The 16534-nt window shown below is 48.6% G+C and overlaps 1 protein-coding gene across 1 annotated transcript in view; it reads left to right on the top strand.

The window, feature by feature from the left end:
* Positions 1–1187: 1187 nt before the first annotated feature.
* ITGB3 (integrin subunit beta 3) overlaps positions 1188–16534 on the top strand; it is a 42522-nt gene continuing 27175 nt past the window's right edge. The window contains exons 1-2 of the mRNA XM_081161058.1: positions 1188–1281; positions 12893–12978. Of these exons, the coding sequence (XP_081017184.1) occupies positions 1215–1281; positions 12893–12978 (153 nt within the window). The 5' untranslated portion in view covers positions 1188–1214. The remainder of the gene's footprint in view (positions 1282–12892; positions 12979–16534) is intronic.

Below are 16534 nucleotides of genomic sequence, written 5' to 3'. Positions count from 1 at the left end.
GGTCCCACCCCTCTGTCCTGCCAGGAATGTGAATCATCGCTTTGTCCAGGCTGTGTTTCTCTGTAACCCTACTCTTGGTTATCAGATAGATGGTGACAGAATCACAGTGCTTGTGTTCAAGTAACCCTTATTTTCCTTCGTAATAGTCCCAAAGTGCAAGAGTAGTGAGGCTGCCAGTGGCCTGGCTCAGGGTTCTATTCCCCATCTGGGCACATGCCTGGGGTTGCGGGCTCCATCCCCAACAGGGAGCATGCAGGAGGCAACCGATCAACAACTCTCATCATTGATGTTTCTGTCTCTCTTTCCCTCTCTCTTCCTCTCTCTGAAATCAATAAAAAACATATTTTTTTAAAAAAGTGATGATGCTGGCAATTTTGATGTGTCAAGAGAAGCTGTAAAGTGCTCCCTTTCATTGAAAAGGTATATATATATATATAAGAAAAAACAGCTTGGTACTATCTGCAGTTATAGGCATCGGATTGGGGTCTTGGACCGAAGCCCGGGTGTGTAAGTGTGTGTGTATGTTTGTGGGGAACTACTGGACTGTGACCTGAAATGTTTATCAGATACTTCTATGTGTGAGCAAGTACTTGCAGAGAGAGGCCTTTATGGACATCTCTGCTTATACGAGCTTGAGATGTGGTTTTGCCCTTGAGACTTACAGTCTGCCTGAAAACCAAACTAACCCAAGAAAAAAAAATAGTGACTAACAAAGGACTAAACCAGTGCCGGACAGAGCAGGCAGTCAACAGATTTTTGCCAATTAAATGAATGAAACTGCGAAGGAGTGATCCTCAAGGCACAGAGGGAAGGGGCAATGCAGGTGGAAGAGGGAGCCATGCGGGCGTCTCTGAGAAGCCGGGACTCGACCGGGAGAGGGGCCGGGAGAGGGACCACACGCTCCTGGCTTTTCCGAGCATGCCCAGCGCACGGGCTGCACCCTGGGCCAGGGTGCCTGCGGAAGACGGGCCGAGCCCACGGCCCCTGCGGTCCCAGCCTCGCCCGCCCGCCCGCGGATGGCGGCGGTGGGAAAGGAGGCGCGGTTTTCCGCCGCCCACTCCCCGGCACGAGGTCCAGAAAAGGGCCCTAGGGGAGGAAGCGCGAGTCCGTGGCCCGCCCCGTTGCGTCCCACCCACGGCGTCCCCTGCCCGCCCCTCCCCTCCAGCTGCGGGAAAAGCGGCCGCGGGCGCTGCTGCCGGCGCGGGGCAGGCGAGATGCGAGCGCAGCCGCTCTGGGCTGCGGCGCTGCTGCTGGGGGCGCTGGCGGGCGGCGTCGGCGCGGGTGAGTGGGGCGCGGGTGGCGGCAGCGCGGGCCCTGGGAGCGCGCCGCGTCCCGCCGCGGCCGGGGTCGCACCGTCGGAGCGGGAACCCCGGCGGGCGGGTCCCGCCCGGCTGCGCGCAACGGGCGCGGGAGGCGGGGGCCGTCGGAGCCCGGCGCGGGGACCTTCCCGGCCCGGGGCGGCGGGCGATGGGCGCCCGGAGGCGGGTCCTCCCGGGGACGCAGCCGGTCGCCGCGGGGGGCGCCCCGCGCTCGGCACAGGTGGCCTGGCCCGTGGGCTGGGAGGCCGGCCGCGGCTTCCCGGGGCGGGCCGCGCGTGGGCTGAGGCGCGCGGCTGTAGCTTCTCCGCCGAGGGCGCGCGCACTTCTCCCGAGTTGTAGTTTTCTCATTTATTGTGTTTAACGTGGTGGCTCCCGGCGGGAGCGACTCGGGGGGGGGGGGGGGGTGCGGCTCTGCCCCGCACGGTGTTCCCGGGGGGCAGCGGCGCCTCTGCTTCCGGCGCGCACCTCGCACCCGAAACGCCTCCAGCGTGCGCGGGGAGCCCCCCAAGGGTCCCCGAAGCTGGCTCGGATCCCCGGCTTTGTCTCCCGCGGCTGCGCTTGCTGTCGGCGGCTTGGTGCTGGGGAGGGGCAGAGCGCCGCGCGCCTCGAGGTGCGCCCCCCCTTTTTCCAGAGTCCTGTGACCCCCCAGGGCGAGTGTTCCCCCGCAGAGGGGCACGCGTGTTCATTGCCGTACTTTCCGTGAAAGGAGTGGTATTCATTGTAACAATTTAGGTCCTGCAGAAGGTACTTTTTTTAAATTTAAAAGTAAGATTTATTGATCCGTCCATTTCAGATAGCTATTCAAAAATACTTTGATGACTACCTTCGAGACTTGTGTGTGTGTGTAAGAGATTATACAGGACAAGGCAACAATATCTTTTTAAAAAAAGATCACATGTGGTTGACATACAAACATGCTGTATATATTTAATATATAGAACTTGATGAGTTTGGAGAGAAGTGTACACCCGTGACACCATCACCACATTCTGTGAGTGATAATCTTCATGGAGAAGTTACAGACACTTCTCGGGGGCTGCTGGAGTTGTTACTGCTGAAGCTTCCCATGTGATAGAAGCACAGACGGGTCAACTGGTGCCTTTCGTGTGCAGTGAGCAGCCCCATGACCGTGGCACAGAAATGTGAGTCCCCAGCATGCCCCCGGGAGTTGTTGCAGCCCTGGTTCAGGTGCTGCCTGCTGTTGACGGGGCAAGGGGGAAATACAGGACAGCTCAGCTGTCTCTTAGGGAGAGCCTGCTTCTGTGAACGTAAACCATTTTCTGTTTTCTTTTCACATCCTCAGCTTTCTGAATTCCTGGATGATTTCTGAGTCTAATCATTATATATTTTTTACAGTTTTAGAAGCAAGGTAACACAAGGTACAGCCTGGCATGGTTCGTGGCTCAATATTAGTGAGGATGAGTGCATGTGTTATTTTGGTGTGTTTCTCTCCACCCCTCAACCTTAGAATATCTTTTGTTGATCTGGTTTACACATTGTAATGACCCATGTAGGATTCTACTGCATTGGCATACCGAAGCTTGCATTTCAGTATCCTGTAGATCTGTTCACAGATTCCTTGTGATTTGGGTGATTTCTGCAGTGGTGACTGGTTGTGCTGAGCTAGTCCCAGACTCCCTCTGAGGCAGGGTAGAGTAGTGTTTAAGAGCATCAGCTCTAGAGCCAGACCTCCGAGTAATCAGCCCCCAGTAAAAGCAGATCTTTTATATTTAAAACCCCCATGCTCTTAAACACTACTGGTGGCTGGGTTGCAGGTGTCATCAGATCCCTGGGGAAGCAGGCAGTAGGGTAAGAATAGGAGAGTTATGTTGCGACACACGGTATTGAAGGGACACAGAAAGAGCTGGGTGTGGGTGGCAGAGAGACACTGTCCCAGGATAGTAGAGACTGGTATGGGGAGAAGAGAGGTTGAGGGAAGAGCTGAATTTTGGAATCTATGTACAAAGGTGATCTTTTTAGCATCACCCAAGAAGTATTGGGCTTTGTGGTTTCCCAATATATAGGTCTTTATTCTAACATGGAATCCCATGGATAACAAGTTTTGTTTGCTGTCATCTAAATTGATTGGTTCTGAGCTGAAGTACTGATTCCTCCTCCTGAGTCTTGGAAACTATAACTGAACTCTCTGTAGCAACCCTCAGTGCCTGAGAAGACATGGGAGGAAAGCTTGTTGGCTGGGGAAAGGGACAGCTATGGCTTACAGCCAGTCAGATGTGGGTTTAAGTCTTGATTTTAACTCTTACTGGCTCTGTGGCCTAGGGCAAGTTACTTAGTCTCTTGAGCCCTCAGTTTCCTCATCTGTAAAGTGGAGAACACAATACTTCTATGATTACACCAATTAAATGAGATAAAGGCACAAAATAAATATAGGTATTCAATAAATGGCATCTACTATTGCCATTATTCTTGCTGTACATAGTACCTACTACGTATTGGAAGCAAGAGCTGTCACTGCTTCATGAATGTGGGCAACCCAGACTCCCAGGATGAGACCGTTGGGGTCCCTTTTCCCACACCTATGTGGCAAAGGGCCCCTTCTGATTTCAACCCATTCCCTATTGGCGGCTTGGCATATCTCGGCCACTCTGTCCCATCGAGAACCTGCAGAAGAGGCCAAGGAGGAGAGAGGCTTATACATTTGCTTTGTCCATGAGAAAACCTTAAATCCTGTCTCTGGGTCAAGAGGAAAGGAAAAGTGATCCACAGGATTTCAGGTTCCGTGAAGAGAAGGGCATGTGTCTTTGTTCGACATTCTATGCCTGGTGCCTGGCATGTAGGCAGCAACATAAATGCCTACGGAATGCCAGGAAAAGGCATCTGGAGGTGATGTGTTTCACCTTCAGAACTCAGTAGTTGAATATCTGCTTTCATTCACGGAAGATCCTCACATGCTCCACCTGGGCAGTCTGGAGGAGAGTAGAATACAGCCGAGGCTACGAGTTCTTTGGGCATTTGGACATTTGCACTATCGCACCATTTATACATCTGACCTGAGGGTGCTGGGAAGTCAGGGGACCCTCTGTGAAGTGTCTGGCTCCCCCCAGCCTTCCTGGAGGGGACACCAGGAGGGCAGCATTCTCCTTTATCCTACTCAAAACTGAGTGCGAGCTGCAGAGGTCTCCTGGGGCAGCAAGCGAGGAGGGCGAGTCTGGGTGTGACTCTGGGATTTCCTAATAGGAATTCTTCCTCTGCAACGCGCCACCCCACTCGGGATCTCTGGTTATCATCCCCTCCCAGCCCTAAGGATCCTCCTGCCCTTGTTGGCAGGAATAGTGAGGAAGCATGCCCACAGGAACCACAGTCGTGAATCAGCAGACAGATAATTAACTGGGGGAATGACTGAGCAGCTTCAGGGATAAACCACTGGACTCGACCCAGCCCCCTCTGCTGCCCACAGAGCTGGCCTGCTGCTTCGCCCCCTCGCCCCTTCTCCTGAACCCTGACCCTTCCTGAGCGGGAAGGTCATTGTCCCTGATGGAGCTCAGGTCACAAGTGGAAATGCAGGTGGGAGCAGGGAAATCACACTGCCTAGTCTCCCCGAGTGAAATGCTGGCATTTATTTAAATGTGAAACTCTCCAGCAAAAAATGGAGAAAATTTGCCTTTCTCCCCATGCACATGGTATCTCCAGGAACACTCATTTTTAAAAGTTAAGTTTCTTGAGGTATAATTTACGTACAGTATAAGTCATTCATTTTAGGTGTACAGTTCTATGGATTTTGACAAATGCATACATTCAGGTGACCATCACCATCACCAAGATATAGAGTATTTCCATCACCCCAAGCCAGCGATTTTCAATCTTTTTCATCTTGTGGCACATATAAGCTAATTACTAAAAAAATCTATTACATTTTTTGCTGATCTGACCCACAAAAAGGCTATAATATTGATTCATTCACACCAGACAGCTACTGTTGTGTTGGCTGTTGTCATTTTTTTTAATAATCTAAGGGAAAAGAGGTCAGTGCTCCTCACTAAATAGGTATTGCATGTTTTAAGAATTCTTGAGACATGCCAGTGTGCCTGCTGCGACACACCAGTTGAAATAGCTGCCCTAAACAGTTCCCTTGAGCTCCTTTGTCATCAATTCTCTTTCCCCATTTTTAGTTTCTGGCAACCACTGATCTGTGTCCTGTCCTTTAGTCCTGCTATTTATAGCATATGATATAAATGAAATACAGTATGTAGTCTTCCAAGTCTGGCTTCTTTCACTTAGTATGATACACTTGAGATTCCTTGGTTGTTGTTGCATGTATCAGAACGCTAAGAGGTTATCCAAGGAAACATCATCTTCCTCAGATATTGACATAGTTACCCTGATAGCAGGGGGCTATATCCATTAGACCTGGATCCAATTCCCAATTTCTAAATTTTCTAATTGGACAGATGCATTTGAGCCCTGTAAATCAAGCCGTTAGATTTCCCAAGTGCTAAGTAGTAATGTCTTCAGGATATTGGAGAGATTTTTCCAGCAACTGGCACTTATTTTTGGTCCTAAAAGCATTGACTAGTTTGTGGCCAAATATGGTATGTCACAATCCTTGGAGGCAGAAGCTGTTAAGTAAACCTGGGGCTGTTCTAACTTTTACATTTTTTTTGGTAGCATCTCTGAAAAAAAATCCCACCGTAAGTCTTCCTTTCTGCTTTCTGTCATGTTCCCACAAAAAGATGACTTCCCCTCCCTCTCAGCATTTCTTAGTTCAGTTAGTAAAGACATTCAAGTGTTCAAGGAGAGAGTGAGATGATATATGGTCATTATAAGAAAGTCAAACATTGGAGAGTAAAGTGGTTGGTTCCCCTCTACTTCTCTTTCCCCATAATGCCCACTATGGATCAGATCCCCAGGGTGCTCAGTTTAGATCTTTCTCTCATGTGCATGTGTATTCCTTTACCTAAACGTGTCACATTTTTAAAACTTACAAAAGCTACTTCCTTTCATATAGAAAACCAACAGCACTTCAGTGTGAAAAGAACTGTGGGTCTGGAATTGAGAACCCATATTTGATTTGTGGCTCTACAGGCTTTTTAATCAATTTCCCAGGTGACTTTAAACAAGTCATCTTACCTCTGGACCTCAGTCTTTTGGTGTCTTAGGGCCAGAGAAACAGGCAAAGGAGATGAAGGGAAAGGCTTTGGTTTGCTCCTGCCCCTTCCCACCATCAACTGGAGTTTTCCTTTTATCTGATGCATAACGTGGAATTCCATGTAAGGATTTTTTTGGAGGGAAAAAAGAGGTCTGCAAGCTAAAAGTATGCTTCAAAAACTTCATTCTAGAAGAGAGCTCCAGATGTTTAGCAAAAGGCACATTTAGTAGCCACTTTAAAAGTCCATGTAGTCAACCCTACATCTCCTTGCTAATGAAATTCTTGATAAATATAATTATTTATCATTATTGTTATTTCTCAAGCAGGATTATTGTAACGGGATCATTGTCACTTAGTAATATACACTAGGCATCTTTTTATGTCAGTTTATGGCTTGCCATCATTTATCCCAGGGGTTATAATTCGGTATACTGTTATATGGATATACCTGAATTTTCTTAACCAGTTTCCTGTTGGCAGACATTGGGTCATTCCCAGTTATCTGCTACTACAAGTAAGACTGCAGGGGACACCCTTATTCATTATTATGCCTCTTTGTTCAAGTGTTTCCAGAGGCTGAATTTTTTGAACTAAAGTTGCTGGGTCAAAGGACAAGATATTTAAATTTTAATAGGTTTTGCCAAATTGTCCTCCCAAATGGTGCGACCAATTTGCCTTCCTACCAAGACGGGTTGGCAGCGAGGACTGGTGGCAGCACCATTGTCTGCTGTCCAAACCCACAAGACATGAGCTGGAGGAGGAAAAGCAGCAGAAGTGGCCAGCTGATGGCAAGGAGGTCACTCCCAGGGCGCTGCTGGGCTGGGCCTCAAGCAGAGCTTGGTACAGGCTTGCCTCTTCTCTGCCCTGCATGAATGAGATGGAAGGCGAGGCCTGTACTGATAAAATTTTCCAGAACTTGAGATGCAGCATTTGAATCAGATATCAGGTAGGCCACTGAGGACTTGGAGGAAAGGGAACCTTTGTGCAGATTGGTGCAGCCAGTCATACTGGAAAACAGTATGGAGGTTCCTCAAAAAATTAAAAATGGAACTACTTTATGACCCTGTGACTCCACTTCTGGGTATATATCCAAAGAACCCCGAAACACTAATCGAAAGAATATATGCGCCCCTATGTCAAAGCAGCATTATTACAATAGCCAAACTATGGAAGCAACCCAAGTGCTCATCAGTAGACCAGTGAATAAAGAAGATGTGGTATGTATATATAATGGAATATTACTCGGCCATAAAAAAAGAACGAAATCTGACCATTTGTGACAGCATGGATGGACCTAGAGGATACCATGCTAAGTGAAATAAGTCAGCCAAAGAAAGACAAATACCATGTGATTTCACTTATATGTGGTATCTAAAGAACAATACAAATGAACAAACAAAACGGAAACAGACTCATAGATGCAGAGAACAGACTGGCAGCTGTCAAAGGGGAGGGGTGGGTCGGAGGGCAGAAAGACAGGACTCTGAGGATGGGCTTTATAGAGTGTTCAGCACATGGCTACCTAGTTAGTGCAGTTAAAGATGATAACCAGACATGATCTGGCTTCACTTCCAAGGGCAGGATCTACTGGCTGAAGGGTCAGTGAAAGGGTATAACCAGTGATCAAAACATTTGAGCTTTGTCCAACGGGATTTACTTGCTCAGAGCAAAATCCTTTCCCATCTTTCCATCATGCCTCACATGCTGTTCACCAGCAAGTCCTCGGCATATATCTAAGGGTCTGACCACACTGTTGACACCACTACCATCCAAATCCACCCCCCTGCCATCCGTTGCCTGGATTATTGTAATAGCTTCCCAATTGGTCTTTTTCTGGTCTTGGATGATCTTTTGCTGCTCACCTCTGCTCAGATTCCTCCAGTGGCTTCCCACCACATGGAAAATGAAAGCTGTGCTCCCTACCACGGCTACAGTGTCCTAGTGTTACCATCCCTGACTGCTTCTCTAACCACCTCTCTGCGTCTCTCCTCCTTCCTCTCACTATGTCTTTAAGAGGCTGAGGTCCATCTAGCTCTTGTCATGGTTTATTTTCTGTGATGCTCATCCCCTAGATCTTACCAAGACTTCCTTCTATGTATCATATTGAGATGTCAACTCAGGCCTTTCCTGACCACCTTCTCTAAAGGAGTCTCCCTCCTCTCAATGACACGATACCTCCATCCTGCTTTATTTTCTAAAGCGTTTACCACCATTTGAAATTGTACTTTTTGTTGTGTATGTTTTGTTTTCACCTTCCTCACTGAAATTTGAGCTCCACAAGAGTAGGTTTGTTGAGTTCATCAATGTGTTTGCAGTGCCTAGAAGAGAGCTGGGCACAGTTAGGTGCTCAATAAAAATGTGTTGAGTGAATGAATGAATGAACACTGACACCGTTGATATATATGAGTAGAAAAGTGTAAAACTAACCACTTTTCCACTGTCCATAGGTGGATTAACCATAGCAAAGTTTTCATTCCAAGCTGGCTTGTCTCAATTATGTAGAGTATTTCAGGGCAATGTTTCTCAAAATCCTATCATATTTGCTATGGAAATGCAAATCCATTTTGTATTAGGGTCATAGGGCTGCCATGACTGGGTGGCTTAAGACAACAGAAATGTATTCTCTCTGGAGCCTAGAAATCTGAAATCAAGGTGTTGGCAGGGCCCTGCTCCCTTTAAGACTCTGGAGAGAATCCTTCCTTGTGTCTTCCTGTCTTCTGGTGGTGGCTGGCAGTCCTTGGCACTCCTTGCCTTCCAGTTGCAACACTACAATCTCTTTGTCATCACGTGGCATTCTCCTTCTGTATCTCTGTCTGCAATTCATCTTTACCTCTTATAAGGACATCAGTCTTATTGGATTAGGGCCTACCCTAATGATTTCATCTTGATTACATCTCCAAGAACCCTATTTTCAAATAAGGTCACAATCATAGGTGCTGGGGATTAGGACTTCAACATATCTTTTGGGGGGACTCAGTTCAACCCATAACACATTTTAATATTGGTGGAAGCAAATTGTACACAAATGCCTTCCGATGTTAAATACCCTACTTAATTGGCTCTGATGTACTTTAAAAAAACATTTTGAAATCTCTAAAATCAGGATGCATCCTACATGGTAGTTTGGATTTCCTACTGCTTTGGGCAATGCTTACTGGAGCTTTCTGCTCAGAGCATGGAGGTATGTGTTACCTTCCACTCCACCTTCCTGTCTCCTTCCCCTTTCTTGTGTTACTGAACCGCTGCTACATTTAATGAAATAAAAAAAATAAAAAAACTCTCTTAGCAACTTGCTCTAGAGAAACCACTTGTGTACCCATAGGGCAGTTAGCATGAGATGTTTTGTTTTCGGATGACTCACCCAGCCAGGTGACTGGGCTGGAAGATCAGGCACTGCCTGAGTCACCCTGGGTCCCCATGGACCTCATTAGTGATGAGCCAAAAGTCAGGGGCAGGGCTGGGGCCCCAGGCCAGGACTGCCTGGCTGACAGTAAGAGAGATGTCCATAGTGTCTGCAGTACATATCTTCTTCCCACTAACACCTCTCCCTCTGACAGCCCTCTCCTGAAATCCCCTGGCCCCACGAGGGTGGCCTGTTTCTGCATTCTGACATCCTGTCTCATTGGACAGCACGTCCTCAAAATAGCTCTCATTGACGCATTATGACTTCCTTGTTTTTATTTTTCCTCTCCATTTTCCCCACCCTTTGTTTCTTTTCTGGTTCTGTGAATGGGGCTGAGATGCCAAGGCATAGCTTTCTACTTCTACTTTCCAGGCAAACTTCTTGGCTCCTCTTGTCTATTGTTTCTGACTGGCCTGCTCTTCTTGGCCATCCCTCCTAACGTGGATTTTTGAACACCAGCATTCCTAACTCCATTTAGAAGCCAGATCTGACGATCATTGTCCCCTAGCCTGAAGCATCTGGCTCCAGGCCCTCACCACACGTGTGTTCAGGGCCTACTCAGCAGAATGGTGTCTTGGAGGGCGGGGAGCTAAAGAAAGTAAAACATTCACTGGCCTTAAACAGCTTGGTACTTAGGATAAAACAGCAACAACGAAACCAATAGCAGTTGTAGAAGCATTCATTGAGTACTTTCTGTGTGCCAGCGGTTGTGCTAAGAGCTGGATAGGGATTGGTTCATTGAATCCTTATAATCACCCTGTGAAGACCAAGGCCGGTCCCCCTTGTTCCCCTGCTCTGGCTAAACTGTCAGAGAAGAAAGGGGTGGTAAGAGTTTGTTTTTGGCCATGATAGAGTTCTGATGAAGATCCCCATTTCTCCAGCAGGGCTGAGTCTGGGCCCCTGAGGCTGAACAGGAACATAGGCCTTATGAATGACGGGAAACAGAGGCCCAAACTCCTTCCACATGTTCAGAAGGGAGAGGTGGCTTCAGAGAAGCAGCTCATTGAATCAGCATGGGCCAGGCTCAGAGACCTCTGATGAGTGAATCACTTTCAGCCACTGCATTCCAGGAACTTGCCCTTGGTGACAGGTCTTGGTAGGGGGTAGCATGCGGGGGAGGGTTGTTGGTTCTCATGAAATCAACCTATGATTCATTAAAAAGAGATGGTAAGGGGAACTAGGCAGCCATCACGCTTAGGCACGACTTCCTAAAGAACAAACCCCAGCAGCTCATCCTCTGGGGTCAGGGCTGCTGTTCACTGGGAGGGGGTCTTGCTGTTACTTATTTCACATCTGACGAGGCTTCCCATTGTGGCTGCAAGTCAAGGACTCAGAAGAATGAATTTGAGAAATAATTTGAGAATGAAAGGATGGATAAATGTATAGACTGGGAAAGTTTTCCAAAAATAATTGGACAGTGCCCACACCCTCCACAGTCCTCTCCTCCTAACTCTTCACGTGGTCTCCTTTCCCTAGTGAAAATCAATGGCATTTATGTCCAAAATTACCTTCCTCGATGCCAATGGCCTCGGAAACTTCAAAAAGGGAAGCAGATACATAAAATAGTTCAGGCTGTGCTCCTCTCAGAACTCTTCCAATAGGCAATAAAGGGGGGCTGTGTTCACATCTGGCTGGAGAAAGAGCAATTGTGATTCAGAATTGGTTTGTGTTCTACAAGGCAGTAAACCCTAACCTTTGGGGGTTATCTTTTCTACCAGATAGCAATCATTCATGCTGCTGTTGGGTAAGAATCATAGACATTGTCCTCACTGAGAATCATTTCCATTGCTGTTGGTTTTTTGTAAGTGAACCTGTACTCTTAAAGAGCTGTATTTTAATGGATCGAAGTCAAGTAAAGGTACACACCACTAGGAAACCAGATAATCCCTAAGCTACCAGTCAGCACCCAGTGCCCACAACCTCCACAAAATAGATTTGCTGGTCTCACCAGCTGGGCGCAGAGGGGCCACTTTAGCAGACTGGATGAAGGCCCTGTCAGGATAACTGGGTCACGGGGAAGAGTGGGTCTTCCTCATTGCTCCCTATATTGGAAAAGGCGTTCCTAGGGGCGCTGAAGGGTTTGCCTGGCTGAGGCCAGGTTTACCTGAGCTAGGGAAGCACTGAGGATGGGGGCTTCTATCCAAGCAAAAGCCGCAGGTTTTCTTCCAGGCTGGGTTTCTCGGGGTTATTTTGGTCCCTCTGGCTATCCCTGCTTGTCCCCCCTGCTTTTTCTCTGTCTTTGGACAGTATGAAGACTGTCACATTTGAGTGGCATTTTGTAGGGTACCAAGTACTTCTCCCTCATCTCACTGAATCCTTGCACACATCTTGTGCAATAGACATTGTCATTTCATAGGGGTTATTTGAGTTGCCCAAGGCCATGATACCGCTAATAAGAAGAGCGCTCAGAATTCAGATAGTCCAGGCTTTCCAAGTGCAAAAGTCTGCATTCTTCCAGCTTATATCAGTGAGCCTTTTCTAACATTTCTGCAGTTCTCCCTGGAGCATTCTGTGCTTGGATCCGAAAATATATGTATTGGGAAGTTTGATAAGATTCCAGAAGATTTGCTTTTTCCTGGCAGGCCAGTGGGACCCTGTCATGGCCGCCCCCTTCCCCCCCCAATTTAGGCTGCATATCAATGTTAGTGCATCAGGGCTTTGGAGCCCCTGTGTAGTAGCTGTGAATATATCATCAAAATAATTGGAGAAAGGACACATTGCCATTGCTCTGGACCTCAGATTTTCATTTGCACAGTGTAGGTGTCAAACCAAGCTGTTAACTCAAGCCTTTCCATCAGTTATGAGCTGACCCTTTGGTCCATGGCTCAGTCTTGCTCCATCACCTGGCATCACTGTGGCCTCATCAGTGGAGGTCAGTGATAAGTTTCCCCCAACCTTCCTCAAACAGCCTGTGTTTGGTAAATGTCTGTGGTCTGGCTGGGGGAGGTGTGTGTGCATCTGAGAGCTGTAAACCTGGGCATTTGGGAAAGTTGGGAAGGATGGGGCAGGGTCGTTACTTCATCAAGTCAGATCAAGGCTAATGCCTTTGTCTCTCTGTTGCAGGACCAAACATCTGCACCACACGAGGCGTGAGCTCCTGCCAGCAATGTCTGGCTGTGAGTCCCACGTGTGCCTGGTGCTCAGATGAGGTAAGGAGCAGACACCTAACCTTACTTATCCCCCAGGCTTAGCTGCTTTTGTGCGGGAACAGCCCCTTGTCCCTTCTGCGCAAAACTAGGGTGAAGCCTTCCCATTGATGGATGCTGAAGTGGCTATTATGGGGGTGTTGCTGGGAATGCGATCCAGGGTCCCCCCGTGGCCCACGGCCCTGGCTGATTTGGTTGGTCCTCCTGGACCACTGTAGCCATCGCCACCCCTACCACACTTTGCTTCTTGCTGGGGTGGATACCCCCTGGGAGCAGGGCCTCAGGTCTCAAAGGGAGAGGTGGGAGAGGGTTATAGGTACAGCGGGGATGCTGGTTTATAGACACCCCAGAATTTTTAAAAGGCAAATAAAAAAGGATCTTGCCCTTGTGTGGGGGATGTTTCACCACAAGGTCTCTTTCCTTTTCCTTGCTGATGACTGGGCCCGTGGCTTTACCTCTCTGTCTCTCTGTCTCTGTCTCTGTCTCTCTCCCTTTTCTCCTTCCTTCCCCCTCGTAGGTGTCAGTGAGAGAAGGACCAATTTGACGAGGATGGGAGGGTGACAGGAAAGGCTTAGCTGTGTCTAGGCAGAGGGTTGTTGTGTCTGGGGCCCTAGGGAATGAGTGTGTCTGAGGGGAATGGCTGTGTTTGTGGCTGGGATGGGAATTTGGAGCTGGCAAGACCTGGTGGGGTAGGGTGGGGGGGCCGTGAGTTCGGCTGGAGAGTTTCCAGTGATTACAGAGTCTGAGGCTGAGTCACTGGCCTGGCCCCTGGTTACCTGAACTCCTGGCACGGCTGCAGGTCAGCCACCTGAGGTGCCCTCTGTCACAACAGCAAGTTCCTGCCCTCTGCAGCTTTCTGACTGCTCTAACCCAGGCCCTCATTTCCTTCCCTATCTGCTGAGTTTCCTAAAAAGGAAACTTCCCTGGCAGGCTGGGGGGGGGCGTGGGGGGAGGCTGTGTTTATGCCTCTACAGGAGGACTGCCTGCCAGAGGCAGAGGCCAGCTCAACACACTGCTTTGGCCTGTGTGCAATTCAGCACGGGAACCACTTCCAGAGGCAGCTGCCCAACATCTGGGCCACATTGACTTCATTTAGCAAATGAAACAGTCCCTGGGAGTGGGAGTGGGAGTGGGGGTGTGGAGGGGGAGGAATGAGCCTTTCCTCTTCACCGCAGAGGGTTGTCCACCCCTCTGGGCCGAGCTGGCTGCTCAAGTGTGATGTGGTCTCCTCCCTTGTCATTTGCCATATCTTCCATTGGTCACCATCCTGACAGTATTAAGCTTCTTTTACAAGGAGGTTGGAATTCTGCAGCTGAATCCTGGAAGAAGGGAGAACTGGATGGGGAGGGTGCCTTACTGGATGGATGGTCTGAAGTTGGCTGGAGGGGGGGGGTCCTGAGAGAACCCTAGTGTCTTCCTCCCTCCTTTTCCTCCCAAAGCAAGAGAAAATGGAGACAACTGTGGCCCAGAGGAGTCGGGGGGGGGGGGGGGGGAGAAAACATATTCTTGGAGTGTCTGTCTTTCTGTCTTTTTTTTTTTTTTTTAATATATCTTTATTGATTTCAGGGGGAGGAAGGGAGAGGGAGAGAGAGCTAAAAATATCAGTGATGAGAGAGTCATTGATCGGCTGCCTCCTGCAACCCCCCAACTGGGGACCGAGTCTGCAACCCTGGCCACGTGCCCTGACTGGGAATCGAACCCTGATCGCCTGGATCCTAGGTCGATGCTCAACCACTGAGCCATGCCCAGCTGGGCTCACCTCTCTTGATCAGTGTAGGGACAAGGGTATAACTGAGGTATGCTGAGGCCTGACCAAATGAAGCCTCTAAGTCCCCTGACCAGATTTCAGAGATGCAAATGCAGATTATTTATGGATGACCCTGGTGAATTTTGTCCCATGGGGAAGACCAGGGGAGGGCAAGGGGGGAAGGTACAGGGTATGACTAAAGCATAAGGCAGGACCAGCCAAGGAATGGGGGTGGAATCAGAGAGGAATTGGGTGCGCTAGGACCAAAGGCAACTAATGAACAGAGAAAGGAAGTCCAATGAGATATGCTCTGGGAGAAAAGAATCTAAACAGGAAAGTGGGGAGGTCAAGGGTTTAGTGAATGACTACAACAGTCTCTGGGCAAGAGGGAAAAAGGGAGGAGAGGAAGTCAAAGGAAGAGGGGAAGAGCAGGGAAGGGGGGAGGAGAGGAGGTTATCGGAGGAGCCCCTTGTGGGACAAAACATGTCAGCCAGGGATGAACGGGAGGTGGGAATCCCAGGCTGAACCTGAACGTGATTGCTATTTTTTTCCTGAGGGTTCCCCTGCACAGGCTGAGTTTAACTGCTGAAAGTATCTTGGCTGTTGACTTACAAAACCAAAAGTGAGCTGTGTGGGCCATTTTGTATGTGATTTGTTGATTAGTTGACCCTGGAGAGCCCTCTGCTTCTGCCTCTCTACCTTGGCTGTTGTAGGCAGGATTGGCAGCGTCTGGAAAAACAACTGGTTGGGCTCAGCCTTCCCTTGGTCCTCAAGGACAGCAGCCCTGGGTGTGTATAGCAAGCATTGGCCCCGTTATAGGAAAACATAGCCAATGTGGATGAGTGCAGAGTTTTGGGCCCATCGCATAGGGTGTGTTCTTGGGGGGTTGGAAGCTGACGCGGGTTGGGGTGATGTGCTGTCCTTGGGCTGTGAATCTAGCAAAGAGGGCCTCACACAGAGATTCAGCTTGTAGTCTTGGCCTCCCTGGTGCCAGGTTGGAATCTAAACCCTTCCAAACTTATCTGGTGCTAAAAAGTACCCAGGGTGTTGGTTAAATATAAAAGTTCCCAGGATGGACCCTGTACCTATTGCATCAGAACGGGTTGTTATAACAGCAAGTTTGGCAAATACTGCTAATTGAAATACTGCTAATCGTTGGGGCCGTGGTGGGTGGAGGTGGAGCTAAAGTTGCCATATAAAATACAGGACACCCAGTTAAATTTTAATTAAAGAACAAATAACTTTTAGTATAAGAATGTCTCAAGCATTTGCTGAATTTGGCAACCCTAAGGTGGAGGGAAATACTGGGAATTTTTATATAGTCCTGAGTTCACATCAGGAGGTAGACCAGCTCACACCCAGCATGACATCCAAGGATGAACAACGGGGTTGGGTTTAGAGAAGTAGAAGCTTCCAAGAGGAACTGCTTATTTTCTTCCCTGCCTCTGTGGGGGAAGGGTTTAGGCCACTATGTAATTCTTTTTAGTTACTAACATGATTTCATTCTCCTCTGCTGCTTTTCTTTCTTTCTAGGCGACTTATTTTATCCCCTGACCGACCCCATGAGGTAGGTAGGGTAATGAAAGTTATTCATGCTGTACTTTTCCAATTTCCACAGTGGAGTTCCTGGAGAATGGGACTAACAGCATGTGTCCCTCTCCCAGGAGAGGGCAGGAGTCTGGGTCACAGAGCATGTGGGCCTGAGCCTCCCACCCCTCTGCTTCAATGTTCCCCTGGCTCTTGGTTATTTTTGCCCTTTTTGTGTAACATCTGATTTCATTGGGAACTGGAACTTTAGTATTGTGCCCTTCC

Source organism: Miniopterus schreibersii, assembly GCF_964146895.1.
Source record: "Miniopterus schreibersii genome assembly, chromosome: 16".
NCBI lineage: Eukaryota > Metazoa > Chordata > Mammalia > Chiroptera > Miniopteridae > Miniopterus > Miniopterus schreibersii.
The sequence above is the reverse complement of the archived record's forward strand: the minus strand, read 5'-3'. Positions and strand labels throughout refer to the sequence as shown.